This window comes from Erpetoichthys calabaricus, chromosome 17 (genome assembly GCF_900747795.2).
Source record: "Erpetoichthys calabaricus chromosome 17, fErpCal1.3, whole genome shotgun sequence".
NCBI classification, from domain to species: Eukaryota; Metazoa; Chordata; class Cladistia; order Polypteriformes; family Polypteridae; genus Erpetoichthys; species Erpetoichthys calabaricus.
The window spans coordinates 96,385,278-96,405,485 of record NC_041410.2 but is presented as its reverse complement, the minus strand read 5'-3'; the positions used below and the strand labels follow the sequence as shown (position 1 = coordinate 96,405,485).

The window sequence follows — 20,208 nt, the reverse complement described above, 5'->3', positions numbered from 1 at the left end:
TAATAAAACTAGAGGGCTTCGCCCGCTGCTCGTTTCGCTTGCCAACCCCTTTCCTCCCACTGCCTGCGCTTCATGCCGTTGTGCAGAGGGGAGCTGAACGCACCCCAAGGACACGCGTCCGCTCCTCTAAAACCGCACTTAAACGGTGATACGGTGGGTGGCAAATACATTTTTTTTAACTCCTCTTTGCTCGATCAGCTGCTGTTTTGCCGTCTGATCTGAACTTCGCTCGCACACCAACAGGCCCGCACCACGCGCCTTTGTGAAGAGGGGGGCTGAATGCACACCAAGGTGACGCCCTCTTAAACGGTGACACAATGGGAAACAAGTAACAGTTGGTTTACCTCCTCTTTGCTCGATCAGCTGCTGGCTTGCTGCTGCTTTTGTTCCGTGTGATCGGCATTTCGTTGGCGCTTTGAATATTTAAAAGCCTGTACAGCACTTGTCCATTTGTCCTCAAGCACTATGCGATCTCTTTTTGCTGTTTCACCGAGTAATATTTTCCATTTGTTTGTGCTAACGTGATCTTTTCACTCTTTTTTTTTTTTTTTTTTGAGACTTTCGAATTTTCCTACTTCCATTATCGCTAACCTGCTCTGCATGTGTATCACGCGACTTGCTTACAAAGGTCATAAGTATGGCGTGACGTGCCTGTCTTGTGGGATGTGAAAGTGTCTCTCTTCAAAAGACCATGTCTTGTTGCCGAAAAAAAGTTGCGTTCCAAGATTGTTTTTCTATAATAGAGAGACATTACAGTAGTACCAGAAGAAGAAGTCGTAGTAGTGTTGTCAGGTGTACAGGGTGTGGTGAAATTCTTTCTTGCATGTGTCACCATCTTACAACACGTTGTCACTCACTCCGCAGTACCTTGAGAGACGAGCGTGGATTACAACACATCATGTCATTCAATGAACGGCACTCCTGACGTACTCCTTACTCCTGATGCCATAACGCGTATTCTGCAATACCTCCAGTTCTGAACTTAAAAAGCGCCTCCTGGCTCCCATGTTGTCTGGATTTCCACCAGTGTCCATCAGAGCGTGACTGACTATGCATATCCAAAGCCTATTAGTTGTCATCGTTCAGGTTTTTTTTCCCCTCTGTATTTATGTCTTCCCCACAGTTACCGTACTCATTGGTGATCATACACTGCTGTTTTTAAATGGGTTCATATTATACAATACAATCGATAATAATTGTGACAAATATACACGTGCAGTCACAGCTGACACCTCACGTCTGCATAGTGCCTCGCTGTGACTGTGACGGCCAAGTCAGAACTTTGCTTTCTTTTTCATTTTCTTTCTTTATAGTCATCCTGTGTGTGTTCAGACCAAACTATCTGCGTATATTTATCTACCCATTTATGTATTTATTTAAAGAGCTTCTGTAAAAAGCCAGATTTCCCACTGGGGACAAATAAAGTTCTATCATACCATCATGTGATATCATAAAAGAGCCATCTGTCTGCTCGGAAAGTGCTTTGTTTTCATAAGAAGTAGAAAATCTACCATAAATAAGTTCGTTTCTTAAGCAATTTCTCTTCAGGAGTTTAATTTTGATTTTGTTTTGCGCAGTACACTGGAGTCTAGTGACCGGCGTCAGAGGTTATGACCAGGGCTGTAGAGTCGGAAACAATTTTGGGTACCTGGAGTCAGCAAAAATGTACCGACTCCTCATAAATCCATCCATCCATCATCCAACCGACTATAATAATAATAATAATTCATTACATTTATATAGCGCTTTTCTCAGTACTATATCCTAACTACAGGGTCACTGGGGTCTGCTGGAGCCAATCCCAGCCAACACAGGGTGCAAGGCAGGAACAAACCCCGGGCAGGGCGCCAGCCTACCGCAGACTCCTAATAAATTTAAATTGTAATGGTTGGCACCCTGCCCGGGATTGGTTCCTGCCTTGTGCCCTGTGTTGGCTGGGATTGGCTCCAGCAGACCCCGTGACCCTGTGTTTGGATTCAGCGGGTTGGAAAATGGATGGATGGATAAAGAAAATACAGCAAATTCAAATGTCCCATTTCACAAAAAATAGTCGTAATGAATCAAACCAATCACCAGGACCAGATAATATTTACCCTCGAGTTCTTAAGGAGGCCAGTGAGTGCAGATATAAACCCTTGACACGTATTTTCAGAAAGTGACTGCGCACTGCAGAGATTCCGAAGGAGTGGAAAATGACAAATATCATCCCATTATAGAAAAAGGGTGACGGAGCAGATCAGAGCAACTACAGGCCAGTAAGCTTAACATGCAACACAGGAAAAATAATGGAAGGAATTATTAAGGATAAGCTTGAGGAACACCTGGCAAGGACAGGACAGTCAGCGTGGGGTCAGGAGAGGGAGGTCGTGTTTTACTAACAGGCTGGAATTCTATGAGGAAGAAACAAAGGAATAAATCAAAGTGGAGCAGATGAGATTATTGATGTGGACTTTCAGAAAGCATTTGATAAGGTGCCACATGAGAGGGTGGGCATCAAATTAAAAGAAGTGGCAGTTCAGGGTGATGTTTTTAGATGGATGCAGAATTGGCTCAGACACAGGAAGCAGAGGGTGATGGTGTGAGGAACTTCATCAGAACTGGCTGATCTTAAGAGTGGTGACCAGCAGGGGGTAGTGCTGGGACTGCTGCTATTTTTAATATCTATATATAAATGATTTAGATAGGAATATAAGGAACAAGCTGGTGAAGTTTGCAGATGATACCAAGATAGGTGGATTAGCAGACAATTTGGAATCTGTTATATCATCACAGAAGGACCTGGACAGCAGACTGGCTTGGGTAGATTTGTGGACGATAAAATTTAATGTCAGTAAATGTAAAGAATTACACATAGGAAGTAAAAATGTGAGGTCTGAAAATCGAAAGTCCACCTTATGAGAAGGAGTTAGGAGTCATAGTGGACTCTAAGATGTCAACTTCCTGATAGTGTTCAGAAGTCATGAAGAAGGCTACCAGAATGTCAGGTTATATAGTGCCTTGATGTGTGGAGTACAAGTCACTGGAGGTTCTGCTCAAGCTTTATAACACACTGGTGAGGCCTCATCTGGAGTCCTGGGTGCAGTTTGGGTCTCCAGGCTTACAAAAAGGACATAGCAGCACAAGAGAAGGTCCAGAGAAGAGCGACTAGGCTGATTCAGGGCTACAGATGATGAGTTATGAAGAAAGATTAAAAGAGCTGAGCCTTTAGAGTTTAAACAAAAGTAGATGAAGAGGAGACCTGACTGAAGGGTTTAAAATTATCAAAGGAATTAGTCCAGTGGATTGAGACTGTGACTTTAAAATGAGTTCATCAAGAACACGGGGACACCATTGTAAACTTAAGGGTAAATTTCGCACAAACATTAGGAAGTTTTTCTTTACACAAAGAATGACAGACACTTGGAATAAGCGACCAAGTAGTGTGGTAGACAGTAAGACGTTGGGGACTTTCAAAACTCGACTTGATGTTAATAACTGGATCCTGCCTTGTGCCCTGTGTTGGCTGGGATTGGCTCCAGCAGACCCCCGTGACCAGATTGTGTTCAGATTCAGCGGGTTGGACAATGGATGGATGGAGAAAGAAAGGGAGGCTTCAAGGACGGAGGCAAGGCGCACACTGAGGCTCCTAATGGATCTCAAAACGTGTACATAGAGGGCGGTGACGGGGATTACCTGAGCAAACCAGCTGAGTTTACATTTTGGTTAATCATTGAGAAAGGTAAAGAAATTCCCAGCTGTCGCATTATAACATTTGCTGATTCCATCCTGTGAGGAACTTGGTGTGACCTTCTGGCAACAAGGAGCTTGAAAAAAGAAAGGTGCTGGCGTGTTTAAAGTTTAATGTCTTTCAGTTCTTCTTCTCCCTCGGTAATTAGACTTGCTGAATAGCCTGGAATTCTGAAATCAGCAGTGTTTATGTTAGATAGCATCCCTGAATGTGAGTGCTCTGCTAGAATGGCTGCACCTACACACCCGTAGTCAGCATAGCATCTGCGAACGGTAAAGGCAAAAAAAAACGACAAGTTCTGAAATGAAGTCCAAGGGAGGAAAATTTCACAGCTTGAAAAATGTGAATCTGGCAGGTTAGGTGGGGATATAAATCTATCTCTCTATTATAAAAGGAAATCCTGGGACGAGACTTTGTCAGAGATCATTTCAGAGATTTTGTCAACTCCCGCCCTCCTCTCAAACATTTACAACCACGGCCACGGTCCAATCACCTCTCAGTCGTGTGAGTGCTGTTGTCAGACAGTTCCTACACTCTCAGCACCAAGAGGGGTCGGAAATAAAAGACAAAGAGTAGAAGACTCACAGATTGCTGGGATCCTTTCCCAGCCGGGATGCCTGGAAGAACTGGAAGGTGGCATTTATTTCCTCCGGGCCACGAGGGGGCAACCACTCTGGATCAGGAGAGGACCAAAGGAGAAAAGGAAAAAAGTTCCAAGCCACTGCCAGGGGGCACCTCAAGCCTCGTAGAACCCGGGAAACATTTACTTCCGTCACACTCAGCAAGATGGAGGAAGATCCTTCCAGAGACGCCCGGAGTGCTTCCAGTGCAAAGGGCAGGAAGTGCTGCTGGAAGGACGTCATCAGACACCTGGAGCGCATCTGGGCGGGAATAAAAGGGGCCGCCTTCCTACAATCGGGGAGCTTGAGTCGGGAATGGGAGCAGGACGAAGCTCCCATAAAGAGAGGAAAGGCGGCCACGGACATTGAGAGAGAAGTCTGGATTGCACTGTGTGCTGTTTGGGACTGTGTTTTGTGGTTTAATAAATGTGTGCGTTTTATAAAGATGTGGTTTCCGACTGGTGGTGTCTGGGCAAGTCTCACAAGACAAAGTAGACAAACGTCATAAAGAGGTTCAAAAACGTTGGCGCGGTACACATGTTAGAGATTATGAAAGTACGAAAATTCAAAAGTCTCAAAAAACTGATAGTAAAGATCACATTAGAACTAACAAACGGAAATTATTACTCAGCGATATAACAGAACAGTGAAAACAGATTGAATATATGGACACAGGTGATATGACAGAAGTATGTAGTTATTGTTTGGCTTTAACGTTTAAGTCGGAGACTTGTAGATCATCTAATTTGTGTTGCCATCAGGGAAAAGTCGTGTTACTACCCAATGAAGAGGCGTATCTGCGGGAATTAAAAGATTTGTTGTTTGGTGAAAGTGAAATCCCACAAGAGATAATTTCAAACCCTGCAAGAGAAGAGTTTATGCAAAGAGATTTGAAGAAGTCCTGCCCACGTCTAAAATATTTACAACCACACACACACACGGTCCAATCATTATTTGTGTGAATGCTATTGTCAGACACAGTTTGTGTAGAGAGAAAGAAACGAAATTCACACGCGGCCAGGTATACGTTGTGTTGTCACGATGTCATTCCAAACACGGAATCACAATTCAATGCGATATTGACGAAAAGGTAAAAGTGAAAAGAGATCGAATATATGGACACTGGTGATATGACAGAAGTAGATATTGTTAGGCTTTAAACTTTAAGTCGGAGACTTGTAGATCGTCTAATTTGTGTTGCCATCATGGAAAAATCGTGTTTCTTCCCAATGAAGAGGCGTATCCACGAGAATCAAAAGATTTACTGTTTGGTGGAAGTGAAATCCACACACGCGAGCGGCAGAGACGAGAAGTGGCTGGCACGTAGCACAGGCAGGGGGTTGGCGAGCGGAGCAAGCAGGGGGCGAATCCCCATAGTAGGACAAAAAAATATATTAGCAGCTACTTGTTTTAGTAGATTACCGTAGTACGAGGGTGTTGTACCGTGTTAGTAATTAATGGATGTAGTGAGAAGTCAAGCAAAATGACACCTTTTATTGGCTACCTAAAAAGATTACAATATGCAAGCATTCGGGGCAACTCAGGGAACTCCAGTCTCTGTATTACGTCTCTCCTGAAGAAGGGGCCCGAGTTGCTTCGAAAGCAAGTAATCTTTAGACAATAAAAGGAGTCATTTTGCTTGACTTCTATACTCATGGATAAGTCAGGACTTGATTTTATTGTATAATTTCTAGTATTTTATAATGTCGGTCATATACAGTGCATCCAGAAAGTATTCACAGCGCATCACTTTCTCCACATTTTGTTATGTTACAGCCTTATTCCAAAATGGATTCAATTCATTTTTTTCCTCAGAATTCTACACACAACATCCCATAATGACAACGTGAAAAAAGTTTACTTGAGGTTTTTACAAATTTATTAAAAATAAAAAAATTGAGAAATCCAATGTCCATAAGTATTCACAGCCTTTGCCATGAAGCTCCAAATTGAGCTCAGGTCCATCCTGTTTCCCCTGATCATCCTTGAGATGTTTCTGCAGCTTCATTGGAGTCCACCTGTGGTAAATTCTGTTGACTGGACCTGATTTGGAAAGGCACACACCTGTCTATAGAAGGTCCCACAGTTGACAGTTCATGTCAGAGCACAAACCAAGCATGAAGTCAAAGGAATTGTCTGTAGACCTCCGAGACAGGATTGTCTCGAGGCACAAATCTGGGGAAGGTTACAGAAAAATATCTGCTACTCTGAAGGTCCCAATGAGCACAGTGGCCTCCATCATCCGTAAGTGGAAAAAGTTCCAAACCACAAGGACTCTTCCTAGAGCTGGCCGGCCATCTAAACTGAGCGACTGGGGGAGAAGGGCCTTAGTCAGGGAGGTGACCAAGAACCCGATGGTCACTCTGTCAGAGCTCCAGAGGTCCTCTGTGGAGAGAGGAGAACCTTCCAGAAGGACAACCATCTCTGCAGCAATCCACCAATCAGGCCTGTATGGTAGAGTGGCCAGACGGAAGCCACTCCTTAGTAAAAGGCACATGGCAGCCAGCCTGGAGTTTGCCAAAAGGCACCTGAAGGACTCTCAGACCATGAGAAAGAAAATTCTCTGGTCTGATGAGACAAAGATTGAACTCTTTGGTGTGAATGCCAGGCGTCACGTTTGGAGGAATCCTGGCACCATCCCTACAGTGAAGCATGGTGGTGGCAGCATCATGCTGTGGGAATGTTTTTCAGTGGCAGGAACTGGGAGACTAGTCAGGATAAAGGGAAAGATGACTGCAGCAATGTACAGAGACATCCTGGATGAAAACCTGCTCCAGAGCTCTCTTGACCTCAGACAGTTCATCTTTCAGCAGGACAACGACCCTAAGCACACAGCCAAGATATCAAAGGAGTGGCTTCAGGACAACTCTGTGAATGTCCTTGAGTGGTCCAGCCAGAGCCCAGACTTGAATCTGATTGAACATCTCTGGAGAGATCTTAAAATGGCTGTGCACTGACGCTTCCCATCCAACCTGATGGAGCTTGAGAGGTGCTGCAAAGAGCAATGGGCGAAACTGGCCAAGGATAGGTGTGCCAAGCTTGTGGCATCATATTCAACAAGACTTGAGGCTGGAATTGCTGCCAAAGGTGCATCGACAAAGTATTGAGCAAAGGCTGTGAATACTTATGTACATGGGATTTCTCAATTTTTTAAATTTTAATGAATTTGCAAAAACCTCAAACTTTTTTCATGTTGTCATTATGGGGTGTTGTGTGTAGAATTCTGAGGAAAAAAATGAATTTAATCAATTGTGTCAGTCTGTCAAAGTGCTTTGAACCTGTTGGGCCTCTTCAAGTCCAAGACCCCGATTCTGCAGAACATCAGAGAGTCACAAGTGCTCTGAAGCTGGAGATCCCCACCTCCTCCAATCACTGTGGTAGCCTGCGGGCCGACAGACAATCCATCTGGAATGCAGGGCGATGCCCAGCCTCACCGAACGCCTACAACGTGATCTAATCTTACTTCCTTATAAGACCCAAACTGCCCCCTCAATTTTGTTCTTCCTACGAATAAAAGGCCGTCTACAGCCGGATGACGTGGGAATGGACACTGAGCTCACATTCTGCACAGACCCGCTTACAACTTCCATTCATGAATGTTTTCTTCCACATCCTGTATTAATGAGCCATTTTCATGTGAGGTCTGTCGCATATCAAAAAATCTTTTGGGGGGGGGGGGGGGATCTAATGAACTGGTTGTTTCTAAAAGTGGCATGACAAATGTCTTCTGGTTTATAGCATGTCAACCTCCTGGATCTGATCTGATAAATCAGTTAATGGCCTGCCTTAATCACACGTTGCCTGTCCTTGCTAAATTATGCATGCGTTCGTGAGACTGTCTCTAGCCTTGCATTTGTGCTGCGGTGCCCGCCGTCCAGATCTCGAATCCCGTGAAAATGTGTTTTCCAGTCTGTCTGCTCCAACATCCAGCATTTATTACTGACACACAATTTTAATTTTTACTTCTGATAGACCGACTCGTGGCACTCACACTGCAAATGGGCCTAGCGGCAGGGATCGAGCCATCTTTAGCAGTTTGTCAACTGCGGTTACCGTGGAAACCGCTCCCCCCCGCCTTTTTTTTTTTTTGTGATGTTGCCAAACTGCGTGGAACAGAAGGGCCTAGAAGCTCAGTTACCAGAATATGAGCGGGGTCTGGAGCCAGTTGCCATGACGATAGCGATCAGCCATTCATTTATTTCAGTTTGACTTTTATGAATTGGATGTGTGGGTCACTTTGTGTCTGCTCCTCTGTTTCTCTTCTCCGAAGCGTTAGTCGCCTCTTGTGGTGTTACACGTGTGCTTGACTTGTTTGCTGACAGTCTCCATCGCAGGCCTCTTTGTATTCTCTGTGCTCTGCTTCGTGGCTTCCTCCATTGTGGCCCTTGCTTTTCCTGGTGCCCGCTCACATAGATTAGTTGGTGCCTGTACTACTCTGCTATTTCCAGTTTTTCATCTAGCGTATGAAATCTACTCTGTATGAGCGGCCGGCAGGGTTGGAAACGTTTGTGCACTACAGGTAAAACCAGGCTTTTTAACAATGGATGACCTGCTCTCCACAAGTGACACGGTCTCTTAATGTTCACAAGTTCCACCCCTCCTGGCGTGGCTTCTAGTTAGACAAACGCTGGCACTGCCTGCTGGCACTTCTTATCTGCTCATACCAAAGATCTACTGAAGGCTTTGTCATTTCTACTTCCACCCATTCAGGGCAGGTCCCTACAACTGTTAATGTGGTCTCGGGTCCTCCACAGCCACACAGCTGGACTGAGTGGGATCAGTAAACGGACTGATGGATTGTCTGCGTGTGTGTTTTTATTACTCCTTCTTTTCTTTTTTTGTTTGTTTTCTTTCCCCTGGCTTTGGTTTGGACTTTACAAACTCATGTCATGTCATTCTCACTTCATTCAGTTCAGCATCATTTGCAGAACCTTTCCTGGCAATACTGAGCACAAGGCAGGAAACATCCCAGGACAGTCCGAGCCAAACTCGTGCCCACATCCACATGGGAAAATTTGGAATTTTTTAGATGTTGAAGAAAAGCCAACACAAACCCTGGGAGAACATTCAGCCACCATTCATCCTAACGCACACTCGGCATGTTAGATCCATAAAGTGGCAGCTTTATCATCAGTCAGCTTTCACTAAAGCACCGCTGGCCTGTGTAGTGGTCTTCTGGGTAACAGCAAACTCACTTTGTGTTCTCCCTTTCACTTCCATGCTTGTATTTTGTGTTAATCTGGCCTTTTTGTTTTTTTTAAAGTAGGGGGCTCTGCACCCTACTCGTTTCGCTCGCCAACCCCCGGTGCAGGCACTATACATTAGCCACTTCGCAGCTCTGCCGCTCGCGTACGGCGATGCGGATGTACAATTTAAACAGATTGTTATTTTCATGGCCTTTAATGACCGCCATCAGCAGTGTGTCGACCTCGTCGAAAGGTTTACGAATACGCTTTGAGTACTGAGAAAAGCGCTATATAAATGTAATGAATTATTATTATTATTACTTACCTTGGCAGTGACATTCATGTCACTCTGGTGACTCTTCCTATGAAGTCAGTAGATGGATCGGGAGAGCATGGGGGGTCATGATGTCGCTGGAAAGGGGTGTGTGGCGCTCCCGATATCCCTGCAAAAGGATGAAGGTCCAAGTCTTTAGAGTCCTGGTGCTTCCTGCCTTGCTATATGGTTGCGAGACATGGACGCTATCCAGTGACCCGAGACGAAGACTGGACTCCTTTGTGTCTCTCCGGGAAATCCAGACTTTGTGTCACTCATGGAGTCCCGAATGAGGCACATTGCCTGCATTGTGAGGGAGCGTCAGTTACGGTACTACGCCATGTGGCGCCATTACCCGAGGGTGATCCGACTCGTAAGATCCTCATTGTTGGGGACCTGAGTGGCTGGACCAGGCAAGGGGTCACCCACGTGACTCCTGGCTGCAGCAGACAGAGGGTCATTTCCGGAGGGTGGGACTGGACTGCGTGTCTGCCTGGGGGGTTGTTTCGTCGTGTAGTGGGTGCGGCAATGCGCTGTATCAGTGTGTGCTCCCCAACTTCACTTGACTTGACTTGTTATTTTCATGGGAATTGTTACATATGCATAATAGAGCTAACTATTTTACATTACAGCGAGTAATTAACCAACGTAATAAATTGAAAGAAAATTGTTTCATGTTGCGTTATACGTTTTCGTTCTGTTTAGCTTTGAAATTAACACGTAAATACTTTTTAAACATACACATTTACTGTAAAACTTCAGTAAAAACAAATGTTTGAATGAACTTTTCCTCAATATCGCATTGAATTGTGATTCCGTGTTTGGACGTTCATCGTGACAACTCAACGTATAACTGCCTGTGAGTGAATTTTGTTTCTTTCTCTCTAATAAATAACCTGATTTTTCGAATGTTTGTCTCTGTGATTTGTTAATCGTCACAGCAAAAGCTAACGGGAAGCTGTAAACGTTTTAATATGAATGGCAGATCGAGATCTCCTTTGGTGTCTGATGGACTACATGACCTTTCTCGTCGCCTGTTAAAATTTTACATGTCAGAATTGTTGGACCAATTTTAAATCCAACTAATCTCGTCCTATTGCGTAGCCCATCACTCAGACATAAATTACAGAATAACACTACGATACGTCCTTCTTTCTACAGTAAAGGAAGACCAGACGGTGTTAACTGTTGTAGATATTCTTCGCTGATATTGTAAGTCGATGTTTTCATCTTCCTCACCATCACCACTAACTGTTCCAGCAGAGTCTATTGATACGCATTTAACCAATTTGCCGTGTAGCCGATTGACATTTTTCGTGTTAATTCGTTTGACTTCATCGTTTCTCTAGGATTGCCCGTGTACTCATTTCTTCTGTTGATAACCCTTTGGGATGAAATTCTTCAATAAGATTTGGACATAACACGTCTTTTATTATTTGGAATTTAACGTGAGGAAAATGTTAAAATTTATAAGAGCTGAGAGTGCAGGAAGTGTGTGTGTCTGACAAAAGCATTCCCACCAATGAGAGCTGAGAGGAGGGCGGGACTTGAAATAATCTCTTGGCCAAAGATTTTCTTTTATAACAGAGAGATGTTGACTGCAGCATGTCAAGGTCTTGTACTCTTCAGTTGCTGTCCTTTTCCCTGAGAGGTCCCACCGACACCCCACACTAAATAGAGCAGGTGCCCTCCACCGTGTCTGGCTAAGACCCTGACAGTTGCCCTCTCTGTCAAAATCCAATCAAAAGAGCTGGTTATTCTTCTGGTCTGAATCTCATTTAGCTACAGGAGTCGCCTCTCTGTGGCATTCTACGATATCTCTAAGCGGCCTTTCCTGGTCCACTCCACTCTCCACCAATAAAGCAAGGCTCTTATCCTGATGGCCACTCTGGCGCAGTTTAAGTCTACTGCTTCTGCTTTGTGTTCCTACCGTGTCTTCCATGTGCCTTTTTGACGGTGGATTCTTGTGGCCATGCAGCTGTTTGCCTAATATGAAGCATCTCGTCTACCTGTGATTGCGTCGAGATTATCCTTCTACTTTTGATATCCTTTTCTGGCCTACCTTCTAATCTGGTGTGGCTGAATGTTACCCTATGGCAGAAACGTACTACTTGGAATACCACAAAATCGCACCTTTGGCCTACATACTGTATTATCATGAACTGTCCTGGCACAAGCAACGACTCCCTTGGACCCTCCACTGGAAAACGGGGTGAGAAACCGGATGGATGGATGGATGGCCTTTACAGCTGACGTGACGTAGACAGCGTTTGATGCTGTGGTGTGAAGGGCTTGTCTGGGACTTTAATAGGAAGCAGCGTGCATTGTTGTGAGGCAGCTGCTCTTCAGACAGACTTGACGCCTTCAATTCCTCACCGATTTATGCCAGGATTACCTTTGTTCTCTGTGTTTCTTGTGCTGCTATTTATAGTCTTATGTATCCTTCGATATTTTCTGTTTTTATTGACAATTTTTCTTTTTCTGGCGCTTTGTTTAAACTGTCTAATTTACCAGATTATGCCCATTTTGACCACCTCTCACGTTAACTTTGAGTTAAGCACATTCAGTTATTGGAACAAAACAAAAACGGCACTGGCGGCTAATGCTGTCCAAACTTCAGAATAAGTCGTGACGCCCACGCAGTCGCCTGAGGCTCAGCAGACATCCTATATTAGACATCTGTCAGCGTGTCCAAACGTGACGTAACTTCATAACAAACTACACAGTGGGCCTCATAGCATTAAGACTTGCTGCAATGTGGAAAAAGTAAAATCGCACTAAAATGGACAATTTCTTAACATAAACTACCGTTTATGAAGGACGGTACAAGCCTGAATTGTATTAAAAAAGGTTTCAGAAAGTTATTGTTATCACTGATATAATTACTAAACAGAATATTGATTTTGTGTATTTAATGTTTGTCCTGCTATATATATCTCTATATATAAAACGTCTGTCTGTCCGCTTTTCACGAGAGAACTACTTCACGGATTTAGATCGGGCTTTTTTCTAGAAGTTGCTTGAACATTCCGGTTGATTTTGCAACTTCTCTCACCGCACTAAGAATCAGAGTTCACTTGCAGGAATGAATTATTCGAGAGACACGCGGCAGGCCGAGGGGAGGGGGGCGGGGCCCTTCTCACTCACGCCGCCTTGGGGCGTGTCTTACCGCCACTTAGCTAGCGAATGAGAGAACTACTTAGCGGATTTAGATTGGGATTTTTTCTAGAATTTGCTTGAACATTCCAGTTGATTTTGCGCTAAGAATCTTAGTTCACTTGCAGGAACGAGATATTTGCGCTAATCCGAGAGAGAGGCTACGGGCCGAGGGGAGGGAGAGTGGGGGGCCGGGCAGGACCCTCCTCACTGTCCCGTTTCACTTCTACGGGGCCACGGGGGACGGCTAGTACTGTATATATGTAACAATCATTTTTCAAATGGATAGACTTAGATTAGTAAACCATGCGCTGGTTTTATTGTTACTCATTGCTTGAAGCAGTGCATTCAGCGTCTCTTTATTTATTTTTTATTAAATTAACTGGTGCTCAGCCAACTCTGATTATCCTTATCTTTTGTCTTTCTAATGCTGAGGTGCACTAAACACACTTACACACACAAAAATACAGTGGACTCTGCTGGTTCTTGTGCTCTAACATTTTGTTATTAGGTGGCTGGAATATTGAAGTTAATTTTAAAAATAAATCGTACATCCGTTGCTGAATTTCAGAAACATACACATTGGTTTCATTATTCTTGATTTCTACCTTCGTTCCAGAGCTGAATATTTTGTACTTAACTCTGTTTCTCTGGTACAATCATACAACTCACCGTCTCAAAGGCTTTGCACGACTATTTTATTTAAAATTGGAACTCTCACAGTGGCGCAGTGGGTGGCGCTGCTGCCTCACAGTTAGGAGACCTGAGGTTCACTTCCCGGGTTCTCCATGTGTGGAGTTTGCATGTTCTCCCCGTGTCTGCGTGGATTTCCTCCCACAGTCCAAAGACATGCAGGTTAGGTGCATTGGCAATTCTAAATTGTCCCTAGTGTGTGCTTAGTGTGTGCTTAGTGTGTACGCGCCCTGCGGTGGGCTGGCGCCCTGCCCGGGGTTTGTTTCCTGCCTTGTGCCCTGTGTTGGCTGGGATTGGCTCCAGCAGACCCCCATGACCCTGTAGTTAGGATATAGCGGGTTGGATAATGGATGGATGGATGATGTTAATGTGGTGCAGGCCCAACACATGTGACCCAGTGAGGCTGGAGCTCGACTGCAGCGTTCACAGGTTGGATTTTGGGCTGGAAACATTTTGGACAATTTTAAACAAGAGAGATGTGCTCGATATGTAATTATTAGTTGAATAATTGTATACCTTGCGCATATGGAGCTCGAGTGAATTCTCTGCATCGCTACTTTCCACTCCTTTTCTGAGATGTTGAGTGAGAGATCCTTATCCCACTGTCCTCTTGGATCTTTGAAAGGGAGGGACTGTGAAATGGTGTTATATATTACAGAAATGCTGTCTGTGTCCTCGAAACTGAGCAATATGAGAGGGAGGTGAGGCAAATTGTTTTTCTTTCTTTATTTTTTTGTATCTGTAGGACACGGCAGGCCAGGAGAGATACCGAACCATCACCACAGCCTACTACCGTGGTGCAATGGGCTTCCTCCTCATGTATGATATTACTAACCAGGACTCCTTCAATGCTGTTCAGGACTGGTAAGTCCAACGTTTTTCACAGAATTCTTCACTCATTCTTAAAAATGTGCATTATTGGCGATCACCCTTACCTAATTTTGTTTTTTTTTTAATTTGTAAATGCAGAAATATCTTGTCATTAATCAAAGTTCTTCTGTGGTTGTCACTCGATTGCTCTTTAATTTTCTTAAACGGTGCAGATCTCTAAATTGGATGCTACATCGCCACATTAAAAAGATATTTCAAGTTGGCTACTTACCTCCTTCTTGCACTGTGTTCATAAATGGTAGGTCATTTTATGGTGCAAAGAGCGTGTAACAGTGGCCGCGTGCTAAAGCTGGAAAGTGTATCGTGAATGGATGAGTGTGTAAAGAGGACGAAACTCAGGACTGGCAATTTAGTGTGAGAGGTGAAAATAAACTGGAACTGGTGACAAGGAATGGCTGGCAACCTTTCACTCATGAAGAATGTTTAGCTCATTTTTGATTCCAGGTTACGTTGCAATCAAACTTGGGTATGGCATGCAGGTTTAGCCCGTAAAAGTGTGAAAATGGTGCAGTGCTGCTGCTAGATACAGAATGCTAGCTCAGCCATTTAGGACTGCTGAAGTGTGTGACGCATGGCTTCTTCTCACGGTCACACAGCTTATTAGGTCTAATTTTCTCATTAACTCGCACACTACATGGAACGCCTTCCTGTCTGCGGGTAACGGCTGGTCTGTGAAGAGCATTGCATGTGACACTGGTAGAAGGAGGAAGTACTCACAATATTTCCTTTGCTCTCCCAGGGCAACTCAGATCAAAACTTACTCGTGGGAGAACACACAGGTGATTTTAGTTGGGAACAAGTGTGACCTGGAAGATGATCGTGTTATCCCCACTGAGGATGGCAAGCGACTGGCTGACGACTTGGGTAAGTTAAGTGATAAACCTTTCTGTGTGTCGTTCTTCCTGTTGTTGAAGTTTCAGACGTAGTACCCACGACATTGTGAAAAAAACGCTGGCAGCGTGAATTTATTAACCAGAACAGCCAGTGGAGAAGGGCATTGTGTCACACTGCTGTCTGTTCCCATCATACAACATTGGCAATGTTCAACTTCCATCCATTGATGAGCGGGATGTTCCACTGACAAGGTTCTTAAACGTTCTTTAATTTATAGACCGTCAATAAAACGAGCTGCGATTTTTGCAGAGTGAAACAGTGCTCCTAATTCACAGCCGTGTGCTGCCTTGATAGCTCTGCCTGACACTTATGTCTCTCTATTATAAAAGAAAATCTTGAGACGAGACTATTGCCAAGAGATGTTTTCAAGTCCCGCCCTCCTCTCAGCCACACCCACCATCCTCTGACCTCTCACCTCTCATTGGTGTGAATGCTTTTGTCAGACTCAGTTCTTGCGCTGTTATAAATTTTTACGTGTTCCTCATTTTAAGTTCCCCAATAAAAGAAGACGTGTTATGTCCAAAGCTTATTGAAGAATTTCATCACAAAGGGTTATCAAAAGAAGTAAAGTGTACACGGGTGAGAAACGATGAACGAATTAACGCAAAAATTGTTTAAAATTGGTTACACAGCAAATTGGTTAAATGCGTATCAATAGACTCTGCTGAAACAGTTGGTGGTGATGGTGTGGAAGATGAAAACATCAACTTACAATATCACAAAGAATATCGACAACCGTTAACACCGTCTGGTCTTCCTCCGCATGAATTACTGTTGAAAGAAGGACGTATCGTAATGTTATTGCGTAATTTATGTCTGAGTGATGGGCTATGCAATAGGACAAGATTAGTTGGATTCAAAATTGGTCCAACAATTCTAACATGTAACGTTTTAACAAGAAAGGTCATGTAGTCCATCTTCAGGGGTGATATTAGACACCAAAGGAAATCTTGATATGCCATTCGTATTAAAACGTTTACAGTTTCCCGTTAGCTTTTACAATGACAATTAACAAATCACAGGGACAAACATTCGAAAAAGTCTGTTTATTTATTAGAGAGAGAAAGAAACTAAATTCACTCACAGGCAGTTATACGTTGAGTTGTCACGATGAACATCCAAACACGGAATCAAAATTCAATGCGATATTGACGAAAAGGTAATTTAAAAAATTGTTTTTACTGAAGTTTTACAGTAAAAGTGTATGTTTAAAAAGTATTTACGTGTTAATTTCAAAGCCAAACAGAACGAATACCTCTAACACAACATGAAACATAATTTTCTTTCAATTTATTACATTTTACTATTTTTTACTATGGTTAATTACTCACTGTAATGTAAAATAGCTCTATTATGCATATGTAACAATTCCCATGAAAATAACAATCTGTTTAAATTGTGCATCCTCTCCCTCAATGACGTGAATAACATTCTCACAAGCACTTCATCCAATTCAGGGTCTCAGTGCCTGAAGCTCGTCCTGACAGTGCTGGGTAAGGCCAAGAAATGCAGATTGAGACGGCAACTGTCTATAAAATGATAAACCTAACAGATCAAAACTGACATCAGACACAACACGTGCAATGCCTGAAACCACCAAATGCAATTTCTTTAAAATGCGTTCACTGGGAAAATACACAAAAAAGACATTTACAGCAATGCGACATTGTGGCTGGAAAACACAGACGTTGTGACCAGTGGTGTAACTGACGTATTTTTATAGACTAAGAACATCATAAATCCATCTGTGAATTCCCTCCCCGGGTCTGTGGCACTGCTTGCAGAGGAGTTGAGGTTTACGCTTCAGGGTTTCATGTTTCTGTAAAAGCTCTATAGCTAAGGTCGATTCCACTTACTTGGGTACTGCCAGTGCAAAGCGTGTTTTGCTTTAAGCAGTATGTGGATTTTCCGGAGGGACTCGATGCCGAATTGGTGGGCTTTTAGCTCCGACTAAGTGTCCACAGTGTGTCCCACTTGAAGGGCTGTGCCTTTCCGGATTCCCTCTAGCCAGGCAGCCCCACAGTAAATGCTCAGTTAGTTACCCAGGTTTCCAAGCGAGTAACGTTTTCCTTCTTCCTCTCCCCTTCTTTCCATCCCTTTCTGCAGGATTTGTGTTCTTCGAGGCCAGCGCCAAGGATAACATCAATGTGAAGCAGGTGTTTGAACGACTGGTGGACATTATCTTCGAGAAGATGAACGAGAGCGTAGACGCGAACCAATCAATTGTGAGCAACAGCAAACCCTCGCCCCTCAGTGAACACCCCCCGCCCAGCCAGAGCGGCTGTTCTTGTTAGGGGAGACCCTCACCGCCGACTCTGCCCCGTACAGCAAATCTGGTTTGGTTTGGTTTGACCCGCCGTTCTTCAACGATAAAACTTTTGTTTTGTTTTTTTTTTCCCGAATTCTACTTTTGTGATCTTAGATTAATAAAAAAAAACTCGACATTTCAAGTAAACCTTACCTCCCTCCTCACACCTCTCTTTCCACTTTCACTTTTGAGTTTTTCCAAGAGTTCACTGGTGCAAACGCTGATTGCTAGTTTATGTCAAATCCCCCAATGCAGCCCTCCTGCCCTCTTTTTTCACTTTCAGGAAAGCACCAGGTGCCAATTTCTGCCACCAAGTCCACCATTAGTCCACGCAGCACCCAGAGCTTTAGGCCATTCAGAGTCGCGTCCCACCCTGCACAAATACACTGTTAGCCCTTATGGTACCTAGTGGAACTCGTGGGCATAATAAGAAGTGGTATCAGCTGCAAAGGGACTACGGTTGGCACTCTAGGAACAGGCAGGCTCTCTTGAGGAAGAGAAACAGGAGAATTCCACATCAGTCAGCCACTGGGAAATTAGTGTAAGGACGGGGCGAGATGTTTTGGAAAAAATGACACCAGTGGATAGAATCTGCTTTGGTTTTTTGTACATCTGATTACTGCGCTTTGGATGATAATGGTACTCATTTACAGGTGTGGGTAAAGCGCAATCGCTAAGTAGCAGACACACACACACGTGTGCAAGTATGGAAAGGTCACACCTTTGTAATGGCTAGAAAATGTACAGCAAATCACGAAGTGCGACCACCGAGCAGGTCCAACGCACACTTTCAATGATGTAGCTTCATCAAAGTACGGGCGTGATTTAACATTAGTGGGTCCTGAATGTCTCCGATGATCTGCGTTAAAATGTTGTTGTGTGATATACTTATGTACTTGGCAGGGCTCTGATTAACAATCAAATCGATTCTTGATTCAGCGACTAAACCAGGCCTGAACGGAGATGTGTGTCCAGACTGTCATAATAACTTTAAGCACACGCAGAGTAATATAAAGCACCGGTCTGATTTTTCTGAACGTGTCTGTCTGTCCTGGGGTGTTTACTGCTCAGACTGTGCAGTTCAATTCGGTGGTGGTGGTGGCGGTGGATCTGACAATAATACCTGTGAACGTCTTATGAGGCCCTCCAGCTGAGCACACAGTTGCAGGTGTTCGATTGTCCAACGTGTTTTATATCTATGCATGCCCTCGTGCCAATTCAAATGTATACCCAGACTCACACGTGCATGTGCATGTACCAGTATGCCTAGGGTGCTCACCAGCATAAGCACACGTACGTCCACACACACTCACAATCCCTAATCTCTCCAGTGTACACGTCTGCCCGTCCATTCTCTGCACTCAGACAGCATGGGCACTCTGGCACCACGTGCCAGCCACATATTTCAAGATGATTCTCTGTTGCCCTGACCAGCGTATGTGTGGAGTGAAAGGACAAACCACGAGCAGGCGCCTTGTGTGAAAGGTTCAGGCCTCGAGTGAGCAGCGCCACTTCCCAGCTGTTTACTCGGCTGGGCGCTTCTTGCTGAAAAGCAGTGACAGGCACTGCCAAGTGAACAGTGCCCTCCTGTGTCTCTCGGCTAAAATCTCACGCAAAACTTCTTTCCGTGCTGCTCTGTTGAGGTGGGCTTTTCGGGGACTCTTACGACACAGGTGACAAGTCACAGGGTGGCGCACACAGAATGGTTTCCTGCCCTTGAAGCCTTCTCTCGGTGTTTCTACGTCTGAACATCAGAAGCCCCTCCTAGCAGGAGAACTGATCGCTGTGTACTTTCATTTAGGTTAAATATTTTTATCCTAATTTATGAATGGTGCTTCTGTTTAGGAAGAACGATCGCCTTTGTGATTTTTATCTGTAGAGGTTTGGTCTTCGCTTTACTGTTAAAAGTGCGTCACTCACCGCAGACACAAGGAACGTTCCCTACTGCCGAAAGTCACCCCCAGTAAGACAGAAAGGCGAAGAGCCGCTCCAAACGCGGCCTAAATCCGTGGTTTTGCACTGCTCTAGCAGGACGTCCGTCCACAGCCTGACCGAAGTACGAGGGCCTGACGCCCGATCTCGCTCCTGAATGTTACGTGTAGAGAGACGCAGGCTAAAAGGTCACCGCAGGATTGATCTTTAAACGACTTTTTACACGTCTGTGCCACACCACCGCCATCAGCTCGTACTCTGGGAATGACACGAGCAGCAGTGGCGCAGCCTCTCGACAAGCCCTAACCTCACAGGGCGTTCATTTTACTGGACGTGTCAATAAACACAAAACGCCGCCACCGTCGTGAGCTGGCAAGGCCTTCTGCCTACCTACCTGCCTGCCTGCCACCCTGGGATCTCATTAACTTTAACAGCAGACGGTTACAGACGTCAACATGTTCGCATATAACGGCAGTGCTTCTCTTAAT

General features: G+C 44.4%; 1 protein-coding gene across 2 annotated transcripts in view; it reads left to right on the top strand.

Annotated features, from left to right (window-relative positions):
- rab3db (RAB3D, member RAS oncogene family, b) overlaps nucleotides 1–19,677 on the top strand; it is a 60,016-nt gene extending 40,339 nt beyond the window's left edge. For both annotated transcript variants that reach the window (XM_028822558.2, XM_028822557.2), the window contains exons 3-5: nucleotides 14,441–14,559; nucleotides 15,326–15,450; nucleotides 17,587–19,677. In XM_028822558.2, coding sequence (XP_028678391.1) covers nucleotides 14,441–14,559; nucleotides 15,326–15,450; nucleotides 17,587–17,774 — 432 coding nt within the window. In that variant the 3' untranslated portion in view covers nucleotides 17,775–19,677. The remainder of the gene's footprint in view (nucleotides 1–14,440; nucleotides 14,560–15,325; nucleotides 15,451–17,586) is intronic.
- The last annotated feature ends 531 nt before the right edge of the window (nucleotides 19,678–20,208 follow it).